This window comes from Typopeltis vanoorti, chromosome 7, assembly GCF_054136105.1.
Source record: "Typopeltis vanoorti isolate ZY-2024b chromosome 7, IOZ_Tvanoo_1.0, whole genome shotgun sequence".
In the NCBI taxonomy this organism is placed as follows: Eukaryota; Metazoa; Arthropoda; class Arachnida; order Uropygi; family Thelyphonidae; genus Typopeltis; species Typopeltis vanoorti.
This window is the reverse complement of record NC_143555.1, coordinates 122784267-122811162: the sequence shown is the minus strand read 5'-3', so window position 1 is coordinate 122811162 and position 26896 is coordinate 122784267. Positions and strand designations below refer to the sequence as shown.

The 26896-nt window shown below is 35.5% G+C and overlaps 1 protein-coding gene across 2 annotated transcripts in view; it reads right to left on the bottom strand.

Annotated features, from left to right (window-relative positions):
• Positions 1–877: 877 nt before the first annotated feature.
• The window catches only part of LOC150105012 (carboxy-terminal domain RNA polymerase II polypeptide A small phosphatase 1-like), a 184554-nt gene continuing 158535 nt past the window's right edge, over positions 878–26896 (bottom strand). For both annotated transcript variants that reach the window (XM_090395454.1, XM_090395456.1), the window contains exons 7-8: positions 16649–16735; positions 878–5350 (exon numbers count right to left, since the gene is read on the bottom strand). In XM_090395454.1, coding sequence (XP_090251580.1) covers positions 5120–5350; positions 16649–16735 — 318 coding nt within the window. In that variant the 3' untranslated portion in view covers positions 878–5119. The remainder of the gene's footprint in view (positions 5351–16648; positions 16736–26896) is intronic.

The following is a 26896-nucleotide window of genomic DNA, read 5'->3' as shown; positions in this document are numbered from 1 at the left end:
TTAGCGATGAGGAAAGAATGAACAACACCACCAAGCCATTACACTAACTACTTTTTGTTTCTTTAAGAAAAGACATTAAGTTGCTTACAAAAGGAAATTTGTTTATAAGCACTTTTAGATTTGCATGTATTTTTAACTTCTTATTGTAAATTCTTGCTTGTTGTAAATATATAATATGTCTTTTTGAATTTTGGCTCTCTGCATTCATTACAAATATAGCTGTTAATTAAAAAAAAATGCATTTTTTTTAAAAAAAAAAACTTATTTATGGCATACTTATAACAAAGAATCTTGATATGCTGATGAGAACATTTCCATTTTTATATTCTATGCCCTAAAATACATAGAATCTCTGTTTTTTTTCCTACTTATAAAATCTTTGTTGACCAATATAATTATGTGTTTTTGTTATCAGAGGGAGATAGTTCTTACTTGAAATTTAAAGGACTAGAGTAACCTGTTTTTATCTGACCACAATGGGAAGGCAATTTGCCATTCTGATAACTGAAGGGTCAGATTAGTGAAGTATGATTAAATTGTGCTCTACCACTGGTCAATTAATTAAAGGATGAATGTTTTGAAAGTCGGATAAATGGTAGATTACTGTATTTGCAGAGTATAAGTCATTATGTTGTAATAATTCAAGTGACAATACTTTTATCATAAGTTCATATGATAAAAAATAGGAGATAATCATCTGTTACTTAGAGATAACTGTTTCCAAACTAATTAATTACATGCAATTTACTTTTTTTTTTTTTGAAAAATGTTTATGGTTAATGCAAAATCTTACAGAAGGAACCACATTTTTTTTTTTTTTTTTTAGTATTTACATGAATGCTATTTTTCTTTATACAAAACAACAACAAAAAAAGCATAATTATCAAATTCTGTCCAATTTTAATACTATACACATAACTTTTAACAAAAGTATACAGATTTTCAGTCAATTCATGATTTTTAAAATAAAAAATTTCCATTTATGCTGGTCCAGATGAAGTGGTAAATCTATATGAACAAAAGGCACATCTAGACAAAGCACAAAACTGAATTGTTTTCATTATTCAGAAATCAAAACAGACTGAGGTATCAAATTAACTTTTTAACTAAAATATAAAATGATGTAAACTGAATTCTCATAAAGCCTTCCAGACATTCCTTTTTCAATACATTACGAGGTGTGTAACTCTAGCAAATGTAAGATCAAAAGATTCTGTGTCTAATGTTTACAAAAAATGTGCTATTAAAAATTATAATTGTTTTTAGCACATTTTTTAATTAGTATAAAAAGAACATGTAAAATTTGCTTCAATATAAAATAACATTATTATGTTTTAAGTTTACAACTACTGACTTTAATGTGCAAGAATTAGTTCTTTAATTCTTAAGTTAATTTGATATGTTTTGATGCATGAATGCTCCACATATAATGTGAAGAGAAAGTAGGACTAAAAGATTTCAAATTTCAAGGGACAGTAAACTAGAAGTTTACTGTTTCCAATTAGAATAAGATATTTGTGTTGTGTGTTGGCGATGTAAAATGTTTATGACATGGTTGTTATAAGGAACAAGTGCACATTCATTGCCAATGACTTTTCCCAATGCCACACGATCACAGCATATCAAAACTTTACACAATCTCAAAAAAAAAAAAAAAAAAAAAAAAAAAAAAAAAAAAAAAATCACAGTCACAGTGCTAAGAGAAGATATGTATTCTTCATTCTATTTAGAAATGATAACTTTTTTTTTTAAATATTAAAACTTTGCTTATTACTGAGGTTTTGAGAACTTTGTTCAGTTTAAATTAGCATATACTGTTAAATTACTTGCTTAATTTTGTTTTGGAAAGCTCAGATGTAATTCTCATATACACTTTGTGACAAACTAAATCAATAAACAAGAAAGTTGTATTATGCAGACATTTCCTTCTGTACAGATATTTTAAAAACATAAAATACATTACAGATGGGTGTTATTAAGTAATATTTTGGCTAACCAAAAAAGAGAATAGGAGAAACTACTTGACTAATATATGATTATGAATCTGAAAATTTTCTTAAAGAATTCAATAGACAGCCAATCAATGATCACTATTAAAAGGCAATCAGATAAAAATGAATCATTTTACTGGCCAGGGCATTATTAAGGCAACTATGTATAAATTAGCACCTACTCTTACCTGCTGTTGGCAGAGAAAATACAAATTTCTCTCAGAATTGAAAATCAAAGCTATTTCAATTCTGAGATAAAGTGAAATGGATAAATAAATTTTCAGTAAAAAAAATTATCCTGAATTCCTTTTTAAAGTGTCATAGCAGTACATACATTTTCTAGAAACTTGTCAATAATGACTCAGAAAAAGTTAAGAGATTTAGAATTAAGGAAGAGGAAAAATAACTCAGTTAGCATTTAGTCATTAAACTTTGTCCTACACACCATTTTTATTATACAAAATGGTTGTGAGGTACATTACTTTCTTTTGCATACTTATTTCGGTCATTTATATATCTATATAGGCTGGGAACTATAGAATTTGCATTCTGGCAATGTCACACAAGCACTGTTACTTATTTTTTGTTTTGAAAATTAAATTCAAAGATAATCAAAATTAACACTGCAAAAAAAATAAAATAAAAATAACATTTGTTAGAATAGATTTTAAAATTTGCTAGCATGAAACAGAAATCTACCATTTTCTGCATAGGAAATAACTAATAGTGAAACAAGAATTAATCCTGTACTAGAGAAGTGCCCAAAATAAATCAAGAGAGAGAGAGAGAGAAGGAAAAGTGAACATACAGAACTGAATATCCATATATAACAAAATCTACTGCATCACATCTTAAGATTCATACTGAATAGCTAAGTGGCCTATTTTCATCACTCAGTACAAATACACCTGTTTACTGGAAGCCTGAAGTGGCTTGGATAAAAGTACCATGTTTGGTCTCTATAGCATAAAACTGGATTATCTAATAGCCAATCCACACTCTAAATACTAAGTGTACTGATATTTTTGCAACCATTCATGGATGGTCACATAAAGAGAGAGAGAAAAAAAAAAAAAAACTCAACCATTTCTAGAGCTACTTTAAGAGGATATGAAAGACTTTCCAATAGTTATCTTTATGAGAACCCAGCTACAGCAAAACCCATGTTTGCTATTAAAATCTTAGCAAAAGAGACAGTAAATTTTGTAATTTTTCTCTTATATGTATACAACTATAAGACTGTACAAAAACTGGAGCATTTAAGGCCTCTGTACACTGTTATAAAAGCTTATTAACATTAATAGCTAATCTTCATGCAAGGTTAATTAACAACCTGCTAAGAATTCTCCCCCCCCCCATCTGAATTTATTCACTTACTTGGCCTGAGCATATAAATTATTTACACACTGAATAGCAATCTCCTTTGTGCATGGTTAAAAAAAACTTAACCCTAAGTTAAGATACAGATTAACAATGTTTATTTACATATTATTTTACAGATGAAATTAAAAGAGAACAGCATTACTATGTGGTGCAACTATTTATCTGATGTCTCAAATAGCAGTGAACATTTTAATACACAAGACTAACCTATAAAACAAATTGATAAGAAAAGAAGAGAAATAACAAGTGAATATTTTCTTTACAGAGCACTTAAACTTCATACAGAGCAATACAGTGTCTTTTGATTTTAATCAGTGCTTGGTGTAATCAAAACTTATCTTGAAATTAAACACTATATGTACTACATAAAATCTGGGACATAAATTTTATACAATTAACCTATGCACAAAGGAGACAATATATGCCGTTCTCTCTTTTTCCTACACAATGTATGCATATTGTGTGATAATTATTTGTTTATCAGTTGATGTGAATATAAATCCCATAATCATTAACTAGTTGACAAATGATGAATGATGGTCCTAATTTTATCACGAAACTGTACAATATAATTGCTGCTACTCAAAATGTTACAAAGAGTTTATAGAAAGAGTGGTTGGCAATGGCAAGGAGCTAACCATAGCAAGTCAATATAGTCATTTCAAATAAGTTATAAATGCTATGAAATTATCTTTTAAAAATTTCTTGTGGACAACAATTTGAATTTATATATGCAGAGCTTTGTATGGCATTTTAGATAATAGATATATATATATATATAAAAGAAAAAAAAAAAGAAAAAAAAAGAAACCTAACTTACTTTGGAAAATGTTTGGTTTACAGACTAACACTACATGTAATTCCGTATAAGAGTAATAATTCCCCTGCGCTGCTTCCACGTGTTGATGTATGGAACCTCTTCATTACAGTCTATGGACTGGACACAGATGCTGAACAATGATATGAATAAGATGGGAAAAGGGATGGGTGAGGGCAAACGCACCAATGTCTTGATTATGTCTGCCATAAGTCAATTAGATATCAGTTCATTTAAAATATTGTCCTAAAAGTGACAGGCTGTAGCAAAAATAGCCTTTTTCTTGACACTTGAGCCAGGTCCTTGGGCTTTATTAAAGTGCTGTAACAAAATCTAAGTGGCCAATTCTGATGTAACATGGTCCACATTATTGCCACAGCAACATGAATTTAAAAAAATAATAACAACAAATATAATATACAGAGTGCTATAAAAAAAGCTGCCACAAACAAAGTCCAAAACATGTAGTCAAAGCAACAAAAAGTCAGTTTAGAGTGCACAGTCAATTTTGCACACAGATACGAATTTAAAAAAATACATACATACTCTTTATGGCTTGAGTCAGCTAAGATAATGTCATCTATTATTTGGTATAATAAAAAATTCAAACTTGAATTCACTTAGTTTTTCCCTTCTTAACTTCAGCTTTTTAAGTACTTCAGTTTCACTTTAAACATGAATCTAAACCAATTAATGTTGCTAAAATCCGATGTGGTTTTATTATGTAGTGAAGCAACAACTCAGTGACTATTTTAGAACTGTATATCGTAAATATCAAAGATAAATATAATATTAACAGTAACATCCAACTTCATAATGGACATTTAATAGTGGTTGCCATGGCAATATGTGGCCATCCTGTCCTGGACCTGGAAAAAAATTCAACGATCTATAGATTGATAACCAGCTTCAGTCCATGAGAACACTGCTAAGAAGGCAGTGCACTGCTATTATGATGTTGTAACTGTGATAATGATGGCGAAATGAAGTGAGAACCATTTATTGAATTGGAGGACATAAGAGGATGAGAACCTGCAGCATGGTTGGAGTTTCGTAGCACAGAATACACATCATCCATCTTACCAAGTTGTTCAAAAAATGGGATTAGGTCTCGTAATTCAGTATCAGACATGTCATCAAACCATGAGTTTACAGGCACCTGGAGGGGGAGAAAAAAGAATTATAATTATATAAATTTGATGATAAAAAATATATATCTTTTTTTTTTGTGGCTGAAAGAGGGGAGAAAAAATCCATGACTCACAGATCGAATATGTAAGTGCTGTATATATATGGTCTTTAACTGTCCAGAATTCTCAAATAAGAGTTATTTCTTAATAGTTTTTTCCTATATGTTTGTTGTATTTCACAAAAGTGGCTGGTAACAGTTGTGACATATCATGTGAATCTTCCAAATGTTAACAAATGATGCAGGCTAGCTACCAAAAACAAAACATTCTGTGATCACATAATTATCATTTCAAGTTTCTGTGCTGAGGAAGAAGTGTTAAGAAAAGTATATAAATGAAGGATGACATCATAATCTTCAGGCTGCTCAACATTAAAAAAAAAAAAAGTATGTAAGTATACTTAATAGCATATGCAATGTACAGATTTTTCTGGTTTTTCGGTACAGAATTTATTTTAAGCCAAAGTTATAAAATTTTAACTATGTTAATGGTGTTGAATTTTAAAAAATAAAATAAAATAAAAATAAATAAATTCATAAGAAAGGTAAAAATCCAGTCCATCAGGATTGTGCATTTTAAGTAATGCAGTGATAAGTGAATATGAATTAAGTCCGGTCATAACGATTCTATATTATTTTCGACCATCTAATGAATGCAAGAAATTAACATAAACTGGGTTGTATTTAGCCCTTCATTTCTTGAGGACAAATCACACCATCGAACGGGACAAAAGCTCCATGCCCTATTTAGAAGAAGATTTCTGTTCCCGAAACATAAAAGAAGCTATAGCAGTCATCCTTTCTAAACACAACCTCAATAGAAATCAAGGTTTAATTCTAGCTGATATTTGGAAGACCCTCATAAGATCATTAAGCACGCCAGAGTTAAATTTCACTGCTAATTACAGAATGTTCCTGCATAACAACAGTTGATATCATACACGCTTCATACATTTGATGTACACGTTCCTCTGTATTTGTAAAAAATACAATTCTATTCAGTTCATTCCTTTACGAATAGTTTAAGTTGTTTTGTATCTCTTTTATACACCCTGATTAAGCCAGACAGCTAAGTTGGTGAAACTTGGTGTTTTTTTACTTAGTATCAGTTATTAAAATCCTTCGGCCAATATATAACCCAGCTTATGCTAATTTCTTGCATTCGTTAGATGGTCAAAAATAATATAGAATCGTTATGAATAGTCTCCATGAGGAAATGAGGCATCAGGTATGCAGATTTGAGCAACTTAAATGTAAAAAAAAAAGCTAGACTTGTTAACCACCTTACTTTCTTAAAAAGATGCAGAAACTACAACATCATTCCTAAGTTTCTAATTATGAAAGAACAGTCCACTCAAGAAGGGATAAATAAACAGATTTCAAAACATCCTTGGCACTTTTACGTGAGAGAATACAAAATGTTAGATTTGAATTAAGCAAAGTAGATATGACATACTATCAAATATACGAAGATATCTCCAACAACATAGACCAAAACCTATGGTCACTTTTAGACAAAATGATAAATAATACTTAAATATAAAGAGCTAATAAGCTTCATTTCGGCGATATAAACAATATTTTAAATTAAGGGGATATAAAATCCACATTGTTTCAAAACCGAATAAGAAACTGAAAGATTGGAATCAGAGGGTTTCATGCCGAATATAGTAAACTATAAAGTATTGGCGACACTAGCGTGAGCTAATGCAAGTGACCCTAGTACGTAGTACTATACCGGACAACTCATTGCAAAGGTGGGGAAAGTTCAGATCGCTATTCTTAGGTATTTTCCATAATGTAAAAACACATTTCCTAGGAAATGTATGCTGTTATTACATTATGGAGGGAGGTCACTACCCAGACCGGTTTCAGCCTTTTTTGAGGCTTCATCATTTTATATCCCCTTAATTTAAAATATTGTTTATATCGCCGAAATGAAGCTTATTAGCTCTTTATATTTAAGCAACTTAATGGTTGCACCTCTTTGGAAACTCGTATAGCAGAGTATATAGCAGAGTATATAAGTTCTTTTCGCTATACACTTTGGTATTATGGTCCAGCTACTCACTGATGAAGCCTCAAAAAAGGCTGAAACCGGTCTGGGTAGTGACCTCCCTCCATAATGTAATAACAGCATACATTTCCTAGGAAATGTGTTTTTACATTATGGAAAATACCTAAGAATAGCGATCTGAACTTTCCCCACCTTTGCAACGAGTTGTCCGGTATATACTACGTACTAGGGTCACTTGCATTAGCTCACGCTAGTGTCGCCGATACTTTATAGTTTACTATATTCAGCATGAAACTCTCTGATTCCAATCTTTCAGTTTCTTATTCGGTTTTGAAACAATGTGGATTTTATATCTCCTTAATTTAAAATATTGATAAATAATAGTTTTAACAATGCCTTTTCTATCAGCAAAAAAAAGTCAAACTGAAAAATTCAACACTTTTTATGAAAACAGTTATAAGTCAAGACCTAATCTGCCAGATAATAAAGTAATCTTTAACTTCTCTGACCATGTTTTATCTAAACCGGAAGTTAGTATACTAAAGAAAGGGTTCAATTTTGCCATTTCCCCAGACCACATTCCTAAAGTGGACATCATATGTAACATAGAAAAGGAAGTGTCATCATTACCAGAACCCATAGCAAAGTAGAAGTGCCATCATCAAGAGCTCCAAACCAAAATATCACACTTTTAGAAAAAAAGGCTAATGTTTAATTTGAAGAAAAATAGGGAAATTATCATCTTAAAAGCAGATAAAGGTAACTCTATAGTTGTCTTAAACACCAGAGATTATATGAAAAAGATCACGGACTTACTCAACTTGTTACATAATATGGACAGCTGGCCAACAGACCTAAAACGAAGATTAAAGTCTTTACATCCACTAACGGCGTGACTATATGGCTCTCTCAAAGTGCACAAAAATGGAATACCTCTATGCCCTATAGTGGGTGGAATTAATTCTCCCACATTGAAACACCTCGCCAGTCTCCTAAAGGCACACATCCGTAATTCTGATACCTACATAAAAAATTCACATTTTGTTGATAAATTGAAGAACATCTCTATCTCCGAAACAGACATTCTTGCAAGCCTGGATGTAATATCCTTATTTACTAATGTTCCAGTAGAAGAAGTAATCAGCATTTTGAGCAACCTCTTCCCTGAAGATATTACTTCTCTTTTCCATCATTGCCTAAAATCTAATTTTTTCTTATGGAATGAAACGATTTACGAACAATTAACAGGCATCGCAATGGGCAGCCCTCTTCTCCACCCCCCCCCCTTGTGCAGAGCTCTTTATGGAGAAACTGTAAAATGACATTCTGTCTCAATTAGACCCTAATTCCACAGTGTGGTGGAGGTACATGGATGACATCTTTATTGTATGGAAAAACACAGAGAAAGATCTTTTTGATTTTCTAACCAAGATTAACTCCTTCCATCACAAAATAAAGTTCACCTTGGAACTTGAGAAGGACAAACAATTGTCATTCCTGGATACCTTAATTAAAAAAGAAATGGATGGACATATGTCTTGCAGTCTATCGCAAACCAACCAACACAGGTCGATATTTGCGCTTCACATCTTTGCACCACATTTCACAAAAATGGCATCATACACATGCTCAAAAATAGGGCCACTCGCATCACAACAGAAGAAAAAGATCTCAAAGATGAATTATCTCATATATATCAAAAACCCTGATAGACAATGGTTATCCAAAAAAACTGATCCATAAGATACTTTTCTGCGACCCCCCCACAACAACAATCTGAGGAAACACGTTACGAATCCACCATTGCCATTCCTTATACTGGGACAGTTTCTAAAAAGATTGCTACACTCCTCAAGCCACATGAAATACGAGTCACTTTTAAACCTTTAAAGACTATCTGCCACTTTTTAAGATCTCCAAAAAACAGTTATGCCTTCTTCAAATACGCTGATGTCTATAACATCCCCTGTTCATGTGGATTAAATTACACTGGTCAGACCTCAAAAGTTTGGAAATAAGAAAAAGAGAACATATCAGAGATGTAAACAACAACAGAGAAGACAACTCAGGGTTACCCCTTCATTTCTCGAGGACAAACTATACCATCGAATGGGATAGAAGCTCCATGCCCTATTTAGAAGATTTCCGTTCCTGAAATGTAAAAGAAGCTATAGCAGTCATTTGTTCTAAACGCAACCTCAATAGAAATCAAGTTATTCTAGCTGAAATTTGGAAAACCCTCATAAGATCATTAAGCACGCCAGTGTTAAATTTCACTGCTAATTACAGAATGTTCCTGCATAACAACAGTTGATATCATACACGCTCCATACATGTGATATACGCATTCTTCTGTATTTGTGAAAAATACAATTGTATTCAGCTCATTCCTTCATGAACAGTTTAAGTGTTTTAAGTTGTTTTGCATCTCTTTTATACACCCTGACAAAGCCAGACAGCTAAGTTGGCAAAAACTTGGTGTGTTTTACTTAGTATCAATTAAGCTAGTCATGTTTCATGTTGTCAATCTCCAGCACTAATAATTTTACTCTGTAGCATGTATTAATGGTACATTTGTACTATTGCTACTGGTATGTTAGTTGAGGCTTGTTGATAATTTGATAGTGTCTAGATGTAGCTGAATAAATTAATAAGAAAATTGTTATTATTTCATGTGCTTAGTAATAATGTACACAGAAACTGATTTTAAAGATGTAAACAAATGACATGGAAAACTTGCAGCTTAAAACTAAAATGAAATTGAAATGTAATGAATTATTAAATGAGACAGAAACAAATATTAAGTGCATGGTCGATGCACAATAAATATCTAGATTTAAAAAATGCAATAAAAAAACAAGGTTACTAAAAAGATGGTTCCTCATGATTATTGGTTAATACAGCCTTATGACTCTTATGGTACAAGAGACAAAAAAAAACTGTTCCAATGAAAGATTCAGATACCAATAGATTATATCACATCACCAAAGGAGTCTTATTTGAAGTTTTATATTAAACCCACTTATCAACTGATCATGAAAGCAGACAGAATTATTAAGGAATTAAATAAGTGTTATAAAAAATCACAGGCAAACAAAAAGGTTTTGTTAATTAATCACATCACATCAGCTGTTCCAGTTATGTTAAAAATCCTGCTAGCTATGCCATTTATGTTATATCTCTGTAATGAGAATGTTTTATAACCAAGTATTAAGTAAAAATACACAAGCATTCAATCCAATTGATGCAATGACTTTTTAACGTTATAATTTTTAGAGTCCAAGAAATGATCGACTCAAAACCAAAAAAAAAAAGAAAAAAAAAATATATATATATATATATATATATATACACACACACACGGACAAAGAAATTAGCGCACCAAAAAGGAAGCATAGGATTCAACTGAAATTTTATTGGTGTGATGTTTAATGATACAGGTGAATGATGCACATGATGGCAAAAACAGAGCTGAAGGACAATTAAAAGGGATCTGTGGTAGGCAATCCGGTCATCATCATCAATAGCGTGTTGCACCGCCTCGTGCGGCATTACATGTTGCAATATGGTCCAGCATGGTGGCGAACAGACGCCTGATGTTGTCCTGTGGCAGACTGGCCCACACGTGTTGGACGCTGTGCTCCAAATCCCAGATATCCCAGATATTGCGGCACGGTGAGAGCTAGCATTTCAGCTGCTCACAAACATGCTCGATAGGGGACAAGTCGGGGGAGCGAGCAGGCCATGGAAGTGTCTGTACACGACGTAGGCAGGCCTGGGCCGTGTGCGGACGGCATTATCCTGCTGGTATAGCGCTCCTGGTATCCTGGCCAGGAATGGGAGAATGTGGGCTGTAGGATGTCGTCCACATACCGCTGTCCTATCAATGCACCACGTATCACCCCTCGTAGTGATATCATAGGCTATGGCTCCCCAGACCATAATACTTGCAGTGCGGGAGGTGTGGCGCTCGATAGCGAGGTTGGGATTGTGTCCTTGACCAGGGGGTCCTCCACACCCAGACACGATGATCATCTGTCCCCAAGACGAAGCAGCACTCATCGCTGAAGACCAATCGTCGCCAGTCTGTGGCATTCCACGTCGCTCTCGCCTGGCACCACTGCAAACAGAGTCGGCGATGTTGCACCGTTAATGGGAGCACACATAAGGGGCGCTGGGATCATAGATTCGCCTCTGCGAGGCGTCGGAAAATGGTTCGTGGGCACACAGGAGCCCTACATTTGCCTGTATAGTGGACTGGGTCACAGTGGAACCCCTCTGTGCTTGCCACACAATCCATCAATCCTCTCTAGCATTGATCCCTCTGATCTGACCACTGCCGCTCTACTGTGTGGCAGTGCCGGAATGTGTCCACAGCTCCCAACACTGTCAGACGGTATGGTCAGAACTGTTGTGCACGCCTATACGGTGCGCTGACCACCCTCCGGTTTTCAGGCCGATGATCACGCCTCTGTGAAATCCGTAAGTTGCTTAAATTGACATCTCTGGCGTCTACCCGGCATTATTGTCACTCTGTACTCTAGCTTACATCGGCCGGTGCTTTTCGCTTTAATCAGCTATAGACTACACGCTGGCTTAATAAGGCTGCCGGTTCGTGCTTGCAGCGCCACTGCAGGGTGCGTGGGCATGCGCAATCGCACTAAACTTGATTATTTGCATACCACCCTACAGCACTCTAGTTATTTGCTTAGTTTTGCCATTGTACCATGTTTTCTTCCAGGTTCGCTAATTTATTTGTCCGTGTGTGTATATTAATGAAACTAAATAAAACTATATATATATCAAAAAATTAATTTAAGAATTATAAACTATAAAAACTACATGGATCCAAGCCCTTCTAAAATAGAAACTATACTTTGAGATCTCTTTTATCTTTAAATGATAATTCATTCTCACACTGACTCATTCTATTAATGATTTATTTTACTGTACTTAATAATAATAAATAACTATTATTATTATACATTATTATTAACCTCCTGTCAATAATTTTCCTCCAAATTAGTCTGTTACTTATCAGCATTTTGAATACTGTCATATCTTGTGCTTCTAAAGCACTTATCATCATGCTTGTCAAGGATTTAGGCCTAGAGTGGTCTGCTCCAGCCTTAGAAGTCATCATTGAATCTCTTAAGAGGATGTCCTGGTTTTCTTTTTCCTAGTGGTTTGTAATTTAAGGCTTGTTTTGGTAATCTTTCTGTTTTCGTTCTTTTTGAAGCACTTATAACTGAATCAATCCACCTAGACCTTGGTCTTCCTCTGGGTCTCTTTCCTGCCATCTTGGTATCAAACACCTTTTTTGCTAGCATTTCCTCACGCATTCTATTTAAGTGGTGATACCACCTTAGATTAGCTCTGCTTACACATTCTTGAATGCTAACAATGTGAAGTTCCTTTCTAATATCCTCATTTTTAATGTAATTCTGCCATTGATGCCATCTGTTCACTCCCCTCAGAACCCTCATATCTGTGGTCTCTAGTCTTCGGTCTAACTCAACTCTCAGATCTATAACTTAAAATTGGTTTGAACAATATCTTGTACAGTTGACTTTGAACAACAAGGGGGGGATTAGAGGCACTGACTATAATAAATTTAGTTTAATTCTTTATCCAAGTGTAAGCAAACAATGTTTGTGCCTGAAGTATCTTCAGGACTGAGGCAACTCCTGGTAAAGGTGGACCAAGCTCTCATCACTCCTTATCTTAGTATCTCCCATAATACAAAGCACATCTCCTTGAGGCCATGTATAATGCTATGCATCAACAGAAGGGCCACTACCCAGACTGGTTTCGACCTTTATTGAGGTCTCATCAGTGGGAGCCAGACCCAGAGGTAGTGTTACTAAGGTGGAAGCAATGGAGAAGTCATATTTACCTATACGAGTTGCCAAAAGGTGTCTCACCTTATTATTAAATTACTCTGGATTTAGAGAAAGATGTTGGAAGTTTTTTTCACTTGGTCAGACTATAACAAAAAGAAAGCTGCATGGCTATCATTCAACAGACTAAAAGAAACACTGATCCAAGTCTCGACATCTCTGCAAAGGCAAAACTATTTAATAGTAACATTCTTCCATCACTCACATATGGATCAGAAACATGGAACACGACAAGAAAAGAAGAAGAGACCCTCAGAATAACTCAGCGTGCAATAGAACGCAGGATTTGTAATATCAGCAAAATGGAACATGATGTTAAAAACATGGAACTAAGAAAGAGATCAGGCATAAAAGATGTGGTAACTGCAGTAAATGAAAGCAAGATGAGATGGGCAGGTCAGACTGACTCCCCACCTCTGCACAGTCAAAAATCCACATATAACTTTTAACTCCCCAAAAACTTTACTACTAATAGACTACTGTTGACTGGAAGCCTTACCCATAATATAAACAGATGATTAACACATATTTTGTATGTTATATGTATTATATATAGTATTCTTACAATAAAGTAAGCTAGAGAAAAATTATTATTAAGAAAATCATAAGAAAGAGAAAATACATTTACAGTACTGTACTTTATTTATCAATACCATAAGTGTACATTGTCTGTTTAAAACATGAATCGTCTGTCTCTCAGTACATACATCAATATTGTCTTATATGATAGTTGACTAACACTAGATATCAAAAATGAAAAGATGATATGAAAAAAAAAATCATATTTATTTACAGGTATAATCCTCCCATGATGAGTCTTCAGACTCCTTGGAGGTGTCACGAATAATAATAATAATAATAATAATAATAATAATGAAAAAGCAGCAATGCTTTATGGTAGCCTAGTGTAATCGATACAATTGCTTCATGCTAGCCTAGCCTATACACTAATAACGAGGAATAAAGAACCCCAGATAAACTGGGGTTCTTTATCCCTCGAGCAGGCAAACTGGCCCCGTGAACACACACAGATTACAGTCATGAACAGTAATGCAACAAGGAGTGACGAACCGGCCGCATTAATTTCGTTGTGAACCACTCATTAGGGGACTCTACCAGTCCTAAAGGGATGGATGAGATTACTCAATCAAAAATAAAATGAAGAGCCTTAAAAACATAGTAATACTGAATCGTTCACCAGCACTTTTAAAAATTCAATAGAATACACAAAAAAAATGAAAATCACTTCTAAAAGAAGTTTGGCTGCTATCTCATAGATATTTTCATAATAAAACTAGAAATTGAGAAACCAAGAAATCTGTAGGTTTGTCTGTTTACATGACTGCCTTAGATGAAAATGTGCTTTGTCAGAGAACCAGACATTATAGAGGAAAAACAGATCTTCATAGACACTGGCAAGCATGCACAGTATTCCTGCTGTGCAGTGCAATCCATTGCTGTTAAACACTGACCGACCTGAATAATGTGCAAAAAGGGACCTAGCTCCTTAAGGATTCTCTGCAGTGATCGCTTCAGCATCCCAAGTTTTGCCGGCCTGGTTGGCCAAGTGGTTAACATATCCGCTCTCCAGTCAAAAGGCTGCAGATTCAAATCCTGCTGTGGGCATGGATGTTAGTCTGTGAAAATACTAGTGGTGGTGGTAGATGGCATTAGTGTAGATGATGAAGGTAGGTTGTGGTTGGTGGAGACAGTTGTAGAGTAGGTACCCTCCCTCGATGAGTCTTTGGACTCCTTGGAGATGTTATGTAGTAATAATAATAATATCATCTACTCCAGCTGCCTTTCCACATTTCAAATTTTTGATGGCTTTTGCTACTTCAAGTATCAATACATCATTGATGTATTTTCTAAATACTTTCCATCTATCAATCAATACCATGGGATCAAACCTAGTGCTTTTAGTTGGCCATAATTTCCTGTTTCTAAATGAAATATCCATACACTTAGCCACTTCTCAGGTCAGTATAGCATGATATGTCATCAAACAGAGGCAGAACAATCATACCTTTTACTGAAATTCTTTCTGACACTATAATCATGTCTGGTATTCTTTAATCTTGAGTTCCTTCTGTCACATGCTGCTTTGAGAAACTATCACACAACAGCCCAATAATTTGGCTTCATTCTTTTCATAAGAATTCACTGTTATCCAATCAATGTTCAGATAATTAAAGACACCCATGATAATTAATCATTTAGTATCCATTATTTATTTGACAATGCATTTCATTGTCACTAGCAGTTAATCTACTAGGTATGTAGCAACTCATTCCTTATACTACTGACACTGGTATATTGCAATAATACCATGTTTTTTTTACATATATGCTTAAGTCTGAATTGAGTGAACACACAATCATCTTTTCATCTTAATATCTCCATTATTAAGCAAATTTGTATTATGCATACAGTTACATAACTTAGTCATTCTTACACACAGATTATCACCATTTCTAAAAAAAGACTGGTCAGATCTAAGTACCATAAGCCTAGCATAAACAACGGTGTTAATGTGCTTCATCTATTTGTGTGGCACACAAACAGAACTATAGGTATTGAGATAGTTCACCAACAATGTTTCAATTTATGACTCACTGGTTGAAAGTCAGAGTGCATAGTAGCCATTTTGAGGACTGCTAAGACTAATTACTTAGCGAACTATATCTTTGTTAATAATCTCATAAAACAAAGGACTGCAGAATCCATATGTACTAATATTAGGCTGTAAAAGAAGGAGAAACTGATCAACATTAGATTTAAATAATTGGAGATTTGGGGAACATAGATGAAGACAGGATCCACAGAACAGAAATAGCAAGTAATTCATGCAGTAGAAAACTTCAGGGAGTTTGCAGGTGGACTGCCATTGCATGAGCTGCTGCAAACACTTGTTTTAATAAGCATAAAAGAAAAGTGGTGGAATTTATAGATGCCACTTCTGATAAGCAATACCCATATTTTCTGTCCAATGAATAGACAGGCACCTTTACTGTTAAATCATCATTAAAATAAGTCATTTTGCTCCACTTGCACTTACTGCTATTTCATTCTTTGATCTGATTATTATGTGATTTCATGTCATCCACAGAAAGGAGAGTACTAGTAAATTTTAAATAGATTAATGCAGACTTTCCAAAATCTTATTTTTACAGAGAATATACTAAAATTATTCAATTTCAGATGAGGAAGCAAAGCATATCACAGACTATTATTTCTTATAAATTCAATTAAGACCATCAGAAAACTTGGAAACTGAAATGTTTCATTCTGTTATTTGTATATCAAATCAATAATGCAAAAGGTTATAAATGAGTCAAATAGCAAACTTACTGCATTATCTGGATGGAAGATGTAGGAAGCAGGAGAGTTGTCTACTATCACTACTTTATGTAAATCACGGCCTAACCTTCCAAGATCCTGAAAGAGATGATTTTTCTATATAATGAGAAAAGTTCACATAACATACATTATGCAAGAACTAAAATACATCTGAAACAATTGTAAATAATGACCGAGATACATACATTCTACATATAATCATTACTGCCCAAGTAACACCTTCAGGAATTCATTTTCCTTCTATAATTTTATCCTGTAAGAAATGATAAATTAAATCACATTCAATTAACATGAGTGCTTCCCATTAATAGAAAATGAATGTACAGTCACTCCCATTCAAAGTAATGGGATTGCCTATACATGCTTTTAATGGGTTTGGGGGAAAAGAGTCCCTTCTTGCCACCTCTTTCAACAAAAAAATCACAGTCGACTCTCACTATAGCAAAATCATTAACTATAATGTAACTGTATTAATGATGGGAATGGGCATTATCATGGAAATGATTATGAGGAGAGAACAATTTCGATTTTGTGTTCGTCTGTTTTGGACCTGCAAAGATGTCTGCATATATAAGGTACTAGAGAAGAACCGAGATCAGTAAGTTGTCCAACAGTGTAATGCAGACTACAAACAAGAGTATGCAAAAGAACATGCAGGAAGCTAATTATGTCTGTACATGAATGCTAGGAGTATCAGAAATAAAGAGTTTGATGCTTTGGTGATTATGTGGGACCTCATATTGTAGACAGTAGTGAGACCTGGCTATCAGGATCAGACATAACTGGTATTGAGTGCAAAGCACATAGTATTTCTACAAAGGATAGGAGAGGAGGGAGCGTGCTGCTAATGATATCGGATAGCTTGAATCCAGTTAGTGTTAAGACCTACGATTGTAAAACTCAATGTGCCAGTGAGTTGAAGCCATCTGGTGTTAGGGGGAATCTAACAAAATCAAATACGTAGGTGGAATGTTGTTACGGACCTGATGGAGCAGTTGCTAGTGATGAAATGCATCACCAAATAAATAGGCACAAAAAGAGTAATCATAACGGGTGTGGTTAATTACCCAGACATTGATTGGGTAGTAGTAAAATATCATAAGAATGAAACTGAATTTATTGAGCTCTTGTGAGACAATTTCCTCAAGCAGCATGTGACAGAAGGAATTCAATTAAAGACAACTATTCTGCTTCTGCATGGTGACAGCAATCATGTGGCACTCACATGGGAAGTGATCAAGTTTATGAATGTTCCATTCAGAAAAGGTTACATGCTGAATTACAACGCAGGAAATCATGACCAACTGAGGAGTTCAAATTGTTCATTAACGATATAGGAAAAGATCTAAGAGAAACTGTTCAGTTATTTGCCAATGATGCAAAGTTGGGTAGAGCAATAGTTAATACAGATGGTGTCAAAATTTTGCAGGATGATTTGGATAGATTGGCAAGCTGGATAATGGAGAATGGACGTCAGTTTAATGTGGCAAAGTGTAAGGTTATGCATTTTAGGGCAAAAAGATCACCAACTGTATACAACATCGGTGTAACTGTTAGCGGATAGGGAGTTAAATTCAGAGGGCACATAGCAAAAGTGGCTAAAGCAGCTCATCAGATCACTTAGTTACTGAAGAATACTTTGATGAGTAGAGACAAGCAGGTTATCACTCCTCTTTAATGAGCCTTGATAAGGCCCATCTTGACTACTGTGTGCAGATCTGGACACCAGGCTTCTTGGTGATAAGGAGGTGGAGAGGATCCAGAGGCAAGTGACCAGGATGGTAGCAGGTCTATGGAATGAACCGTACGAAACAGGTTGAAGATTTGTGGGTTACAGAAACTGGTTGATAAGGAAAAGGGGTGATATGATTGAGACATACAAATTACTGAGGGGTTTTTACAAGATTAATTCAGAGGAAATTTTTCGGAACATCTGTAGTGGTGGGAGAACTAGGTGCCATCCATTGAAACTGAGTAAGAGTGTAGTTAGCAAGGGTGTTAAAACTAGGAGTAGTGAATGAGTGGAATAGGTTCCAGAGTCTGTTGTAGGTGTCATCACCGTGAATGAGTTCAAAGCAAAGTATGATAGATACTGCACAAATGTTGGATAGTTCTTGATATTAGGTTTAAGACCTCCCTCAATGAGTCTAAGGACTCATTGGAGATGTCCGTAATAATAATAATGGATTCAGCACAATGGTATCAGTTGTGGGTGGGAAGAATATCAACAGTGCATGGGAAACATTTAAAAAATACTTAAATGATGCAACATCAGATTTTTCCCAAGAGTTCAAAGAATAAATAGGTTAGGGATCAAATGGATGGGTAATCTTATCAAGCAGGAGATTCTTAAGAAAAGGATGATGTGAAAGGCACATCATCCTTTTTTTTTTTCATAATGGACATCATCTTATGCACACAGTATGTGTGCATAAGATGATGTCCATTATGAAAATTATAAGCAGCAGCAGCAGGCCAGAAGAGTCACAACTGTTGCACAGAAAGCTAAACCTCAGCGTGAAAAGAAACTGGCTCTGCAAGCTAAAGAAAACTCCAAAGAATTCTATTGATATGCTGCAAGTAAAAGGAAGAATGAATATGAAAGAATAACTCTACTGAATGCAGATGGTGTGAGGGTGCCAGATGCAGAAGTTGTTCAGCTAATGAGTGCCTATTTTGCTAAAAGCTATCAATCTGGTGTATGCAACATTGAGCTCACAGCTACCTCTTTATGGAATGAACACTCAGGTGTATAAGGAGGAGGTATTAGAGCTGTTACACAAACTGAATAAGGATTAAGCAACAGGGACTGATAGGATATCAGCTCAGGTGCTAAAAGAGTGTTCAGATGAACTGGCTATTTCTTTGACCAAGCTATACAATTTGAGTCTCAGAACAGGGAAGATTTTGTAGCAGTGGCAAGAATGTATGGTAATCCCATTGCAGAAGGGTGGTGCAAAGACTGATGAATCCAACTATTGACCAATCAGTATCTCAGAAGTGGGTGAAGATTTTTGGAAGAGTTGGCTAGGGCCCACCTTCAGAAATGGGTTGATGAGAATCTCTGCTTTGCAATGAATAGTATGGGTATACTAAGGGAAGATCATGTTTTAGCAACTTGCTTAAATGCTATAATAATGTTACCAATGAGCTAGACAAGGGGAATGGGTACACCATGATACTTTGGGATTTTGCTAACACTTTTGACAGAACACAGCATGGAAGAATGGAGAATATGGCATTGGATTATAAAATATTAGAGTAGATAAGAAGATGGCTGACAGACAGATATCAAAAAGCGGTATGTGGGAGATGTGAGTTTGGAAGATTTAAGATAAACAGTGATATACCACAAAAGTCTGCTGTACATTAATGACATTGGGAAGGATTTGACAGGCGACATCCGCTATTTACTGATGATGAAAAGATAAGTAGGGTAATCAGCAATGTGGCTGATATGCAATACTCGCAGAATGATTTGAATAGGCTGGAATTGTGGTCATAAGAAAATGGATGTCAGTTCAATGTCAAGTCATGCACTTTGGTGTGATTAGATATCCAATGTCATATTATATTGGTGGGATTATGCCAGAAGAAACTAATTAAGCTAGGGATCTTGGAGTGTTACTAGACAGGAAGTTGAAGTTCAGAGGCCAAGTAGCAAAGATTGAAAATACAACTTAAAATATAATTACAATGCTGAAATGAACTTTCACATTTAAAGATAAAGATGGCATTTTGACTCTTTACAAGACCTTGATAAGATCTTACTTGGACTATTGTGCACAGGTCTTGTCTCCTGGTTTCTGTTGTGATTCTGATACAGTGGAGAGAGAGAGAGAGAGAAAGTGTTAAAAATGATATCAGGATTGTGAAATACTGATTATGAAGACAGATTGGGAATTTCTAGACCAGAGACACTAGCAATACAGGAGAAAGAGGAGTGATATGATTAAGACTTCTGAAAGGCTCATGCAGGATTTCAATTGATAGAATTTTTCACTTTAGTGATTGAAATGGATTGCTATTGGATGTTGTGTGCAAGCAGAATGAATGAATGAATTCAAGAACAAGTATGATAGCTAGTGTGTCTAGTATGTTACCTCCCTCGATCCATTCCTGAAATCTCTATTAATAATAACTATCAAAAGAGACTGAGTCAATATCTCATAATACCAATACTGTTTTAAACCTTCTTTTCACTATAATAAACTATTCATTAGATATTTAAAAGTTTTGCTATAGTGAGAGTCAATGGTATATGGTATGTTCAAGAATAAGGAATTTTTGTTATAAAATTATAGACGTGATCTAAAACTAAGAATATTTCTGTCTCAGATTACTGACAAAAAATATTAAAAAAGAAAAAGATTCATTTATTTAAAGACAGGAGTTGGGCTGGAGACCATTATTTACTCACAATATCATTCTGTATGACTTTTCTTCTTATTATTAAGAAATTTTCTAAAATATAATATTTTCAATACTTTATTTTAAATTATCATTATTATTATATGGGTTAGTCCATGGAGTCAAAACAAAGAATAATTTTAAATGTGTCAGAAGCAAATCAAACAAGTATCCTTTTCCTTTAAATGCAAATTAAACTATTTAAAAGTTCAAAAATGCTACTATAACCCACCAGCCAACCATAAATTTCTTCCTAATACAAGGAATGTATGTGGAGACAAAATGATTGTCATTTAGAAGTTAGAAAAGAAAAAAGAAGGAAAAAAGTGAAAGAAGAAAGCATACCAAAAGTTTTTAGCAAATATATCGGCACATGCCCAAAAAGAATATAGAGAAGAATGTAAGAGAGCTAAGCTATGTGTAAAAGTAGCTAAACAAAAGTCATGGGAAGACTTTGGTAAGAATATAGAAAATAAATATCAGGAAGGTGGCAAAATGTTCTGGAGGCTATTGAAGAAGCTTAGAAATGGAGGAAAGAGTACTGTAAAAGGAATCAAAGATAATAAAGGTTACATGAAAACTGAAGCTAAAGATATCCTAGATGTCTGCTTATAAAGATTGTTAAACTAAAGATACCAAGAAATTATATACCTGGTTTAATCCTTTATCCAAGTTTGGGCCAACAAAGTTCGGGCCTGAAGCATTTTCAGGACTGGGGCAACTCGTTGTAAAGGTGGTAATGACTTCACATCGCTTGCCTTAGTATCCCATAATGCAAAGCACTTCTCCTTATACATGTCCACAAGGAAATGTGCTTTGCATTATGGGATACCAAGGCAAGTGATGTGAAGTCATACCACCTTTACTGCAAGTTGCCCCAGTCCTGAAAATACTTCAGGTGCAAACATAAAAAATTAAGGATTAAACCAAGTATATAATTTCTTGGTATCTTTAATTTATAGTATAACCAAGTGGGAAAAACTTTCAACAAAGATTATTAAACAAACCAAGCAGTAACAGAACTATACTAGAAAATTTTCAAGAGGAATGCAATGAGAAGTACATATCAATACTTGAGATAGAAAAAGCTGTCAAAAAAACTTGAAATGTGGAAAGGCAGCTGAAGTAGATGATATTTGACCAGAAATGTTGAAGTACGGAGGTATAAAAGTTTTGTAGTGCTACATTGTACATAATTCAGAGGGCCTAGTCAGAAGATCGAATTCCCTATGATTGGAATAAGACCCATCTATAAGAAAGAGGAAAAAACTGAATTTTAGAATTACAGAGGGATTTCTCTTCTAAGTGTTCGAGGTAAGAAGATTTATGCAAGCATACTTGAACAGAGGTTGAGAAAGGCTGTAGAAGAGAAACATGGAGAAGAAGTGCAGTTCAGGCCAAATAGAAGTTCTCAAGATCAGATTTACACTTTAAGACAAATACTTGAGAAATTGTGGGAATATGACAAGGATCTGTGCTTAAGTTTTGTAGATCTGAAAAAGGCATATGACAAGGTGCCCAGAGAGAGAAAAGCTTTTCATTATATGGGGTGCAAGGAACATTATACAGAGCAATACACAGTCTATATTTAAGTTGTAAGTCAGCATGTAAAATTGAAGAAAATTATTATTATTATTATTGTTCCGGGAAACTCCAAGGAGTCGACAGACTCATCGAGGGAGGCCCTAACATCATGTCTGGAACAACTATTCAACATTCACACAGTATCTATCATATCTTGCCTTGAACTCATTCACGGTCGTAGCACCCACAACAGACTCTGGAAGCTTATTCCACTCATTCACCACTATCCAAGTAAAAAACCTAGCTTTAACACCCTTGTCAACCACGCTCTTGCCCAGCTTCCATGCATGGCCCTTAATCCTCCCACCACCAGTCATATTTTCAAAAATATCTTCTGGATCAATCATATAAAAACCCTTCAGTAATTTGAATGTCTCAATCATATCACCCCTCCTTCGCCTATCGTCCAATTTCTGCAACCCACAAATCCTCAACCTATTCTCATAAGGTTCATTCCACAGACCTGCTATCATCTTGGTCACTCATCTCTGGACCCTCTCCACTTCCTCCCCATCACGAAGAAACCCTGGTGCCCATAACTGGGCACAGAAGTCCAGGTGGGGTCTTATCAAGGCTCGATACAGAGGAACAACAACTTGCTTCTCTCTGCATGTTAAAGTATTTTTCATAAGCCAAGTGATTTGGTGAGCTGTTTTAGTCACTTTCGCAATGTGCCCCCTAAACTTCAACTCCCTATCCACCAGCACTCCCAAATCCCTGGCCTCATCAATCTCCTGGAGTACGGTTCCACCAATGCGATATACTGCTGCTATTCTTTTCACCCCAAAGTGCATAACCTTACACTTTGCCACATTAAACTGACATCCATTTTTCCTAGCCCAGTTCTCCAAACTATCCAAATCATCCTGTAAAATTTTGACATCCTGTGCACTCACAATTGCTCTACCCAACTTTGCATCATCAGCAAACAAGTGAACACTTCCTCTCAAATCCTTTCCAATATCATTGATGAACAAATTGAAAAGCAGTGGTCCAAGAATAGAGCCCTGCGGCACTCCACTAGTCACAAGACGTCTTTTTGACTCCACTCCTGAATAAACCACTCTCCGGTATCTCTCCTTCAACCACCCTCCTATCCATCTTACCAACCCTATATCTATCCCCATCTGCTCCAGTTTACTGATTAGGGTTCCATGAGGTATCCTGTCAAAGGCCTTGGCTAGGTCCAGTAGTATCACTGTAAACCCATTACCCCTATCCAGTTCAGCCGTCACTGTGCTATAAAACGTGAGCAAGTTACTGAGGCATGATCTACCCTTCACAAAACCATGTTGTCCCCCATACAATATCCCATTTTCATCTATCCAATCCTGTATTCTTTTCTTGACTAATTTCTCTAAGACCTTGACAATGATTCCTGATATGCTAATCGGTCGGTAATTTACAACAGCAGTCTTGGAACCACCTTTATGCAGTGGAACTATTTTCCCCTCCTTCCACCCACTCGGGACTAACCCAGACCCGAGACTCAAATTAAACAAAATGGTCAAGGATACTGACAATTCTTTAGCTGCTTCTCGTACTACACGAGCTGGTATACCATCCAATCCTACAGATGTATTGACATTGAGGTTATGCAATAGACTACTCACCTCCACTTCATTCACCACAATTCTCGTATAATCTACTGGTTTATTCGTTTCTGCAATGTCACCACCTGGATGATATATTCTTGCAAAGTGCTCACTCAGTAACTCAGCTATCTCAACTGATTCAGTTACCTCCCTACCATCGGCATTCTTTAAAATCATTCTGCCATGTACATTTTTCCTTTTACTTGCTACATATCTAAAAAACTGTTTGGGATTCTCTTTAGCCTGCATGGCCAATGTTCTTTCGTACTCCTTTTTTGCTTTTCTTACCACACTCGTCACCCTTCTGGCCTACGCTTTATACCGTTCATGTACCTGCCGGTCACCTTTCTCCTTAAATTCCCTCCATAGTTGTTTCTTTTTTTGCAGCTCAAGCCTAATGGTGTTATTCATCCATTTAACCCCTACTTGATTTATTATTCGGACTCTAGGTATACAGTCAGCCATTGCTTCATGCAAGCACTTCTTAACTACCCCCCATGCACTATCAACTTCTAGTCCTTGCAGTTGTACATGCCATGGCACTGAACCAATCAAACTCCTAAGCTTGTCATACTTTCCAGCCCGATAATTCCACATGTACTCTGTCTTAATTGAAAATTCTACACCTTTAGCCACCTCCCAAGTCAAGCCCCTATGATCACTCACACCGATTGGTGGCAATGTGGTCATATTTGTTACAGCCAAATCCTCAGATGTAATTACTAGGTCAAGCACTCTGACCCCTAGTATTTTCCATTACATGCTGTCGCAGATAGTTATCCCTTAATAACTGCATAAAATCCAATTCCTTCCTCCCGTGTGTCCTCTCCTCACTCCAATCAATGCGACCATAGTTGAAATCTCCCATAATAATCACCCTCCTTCCACTCATTTCTTCTAGTTGCTTGTGCATACTGTCACCACCATCTTTTCCATCACCTGGTCTATAGCAGCACCCAATTGTATATTTAGTTCTGCTAGCCATAATCTCACACCAAATGGCCTCAAATGTGCTCTTTTCTCTATCCTGCAATTCAACTTCTATTCTCCTTGGCTGTAGCTCATCAGCTATCATCAACAATACTCCTCCCCCCATTTTATTCTCTCTGTCATTCCTGAACACACTATACCCATCACATTCAATCCCACTAGCTATATCATCTACAGTCAGCCATGTTTCACTAATACCAATAACCTGTGGTCTGGAAGTGCCAACCATGGCCAAAAACTCTTCCTTCTTGTTCCTAATACTCCTAGTATTAGTGTACATGAATTTAAGACCCCCATTTGCCCCAGCCCTACCTTGATGCCTTATATTAACTATCCCACTCTGGTTTGTTGTCCTTATTTGCTCTAGCATATTATATTCATTCATACATTCAACTGCCTCCCTAAGGACTGTATATCTACTCCCCCCCCTTAACAAATCTAGTTTCCCTGAATTTGCACATCCACTACATTCAGCAACATTTTCTCAAGTCTTCTTACACCGTAACCATTCAAATGCAAGCCATCCATCTTATATAGATCCTTTCGCCCACCAAACTCACTCCACACATCCACAAATTCCACACCACTCGTCATACATAACCCACGCATAAAATCATTCGCAATTATGGCCCTCCTTTTAAGCATTTCATTGTCATACCGTGGCAAAAGACTAATCATTCTAACTCTCTCACTCTTTTCTTTTGCTACCTCAAACAATTCATTCAGGTCTTCTATCATTTCCATTTTATCTCCTTTTAAATCATTCGTACCTGCCACAACAATCATTTCTTTCACCCTTTCCTTTTGCTCTCTAATAGATTCAGTTACATCCTTTATGGTCGCACCAGGTTGGTACGATTTTGTCAAATCCTCTACTAACACACCTCGTACTAATGAGTCTCCATACAGCACTCTATCCTTCATTTTGTTCATGTTCACATTCATACGCCCTATTTTTCCTGTCATACCTTTTATTATTGGTTGGTTCATTCAGTCGACTTTTGTTCATGCACTCTAGCTGCTGTTTTGCCCATTCTATCGCACCATTCAACAACGCGATCTCACTCAATGCATCTATCTCATCTTTTTTATTCTCTGAGAAACCATTAATACTATCATTCACACTTTCTGCATTCACAAAATGAAGATGGTTTGATGTAAAATCAGGTGTAAGACAAGGATGCACATTATCTCCATGATTATTTATTATCTATATGGATCACATTATGAAAGAAAGTGACATTAGGCCTGATATTAGAATTGGAGATGTCAAACTTAGCTCGTTGCTTTATGCAGATGATGTTGTACTTCTAAATACATCTAGTGCAAGTCTTCAGGATTCACTAACTAAATTGAATAACAGCTGTAACAAATTTGGCATGAAAATCAGCAATAAAAAGACCAAAACTATTAAAATAATCAAAAACATTGAACATATCAACTGCATTCTAAATGTAGAGCCTATAGAACAAGTAAAATATTTCAGCTATTCAGGCACAGTTTATAGTGAAGATTTCAAGTTAAATCTGGAAACAGACAACAGAATAAGCAAAGCTATGGTAGGCAACTAACTGAATAAATTTATATGGAATAAGAGAAATTAGCCAAAGCACCAAATTAGCAGTATACAAGATGGTGTTTAAACTAGTTTTAAGTTTCT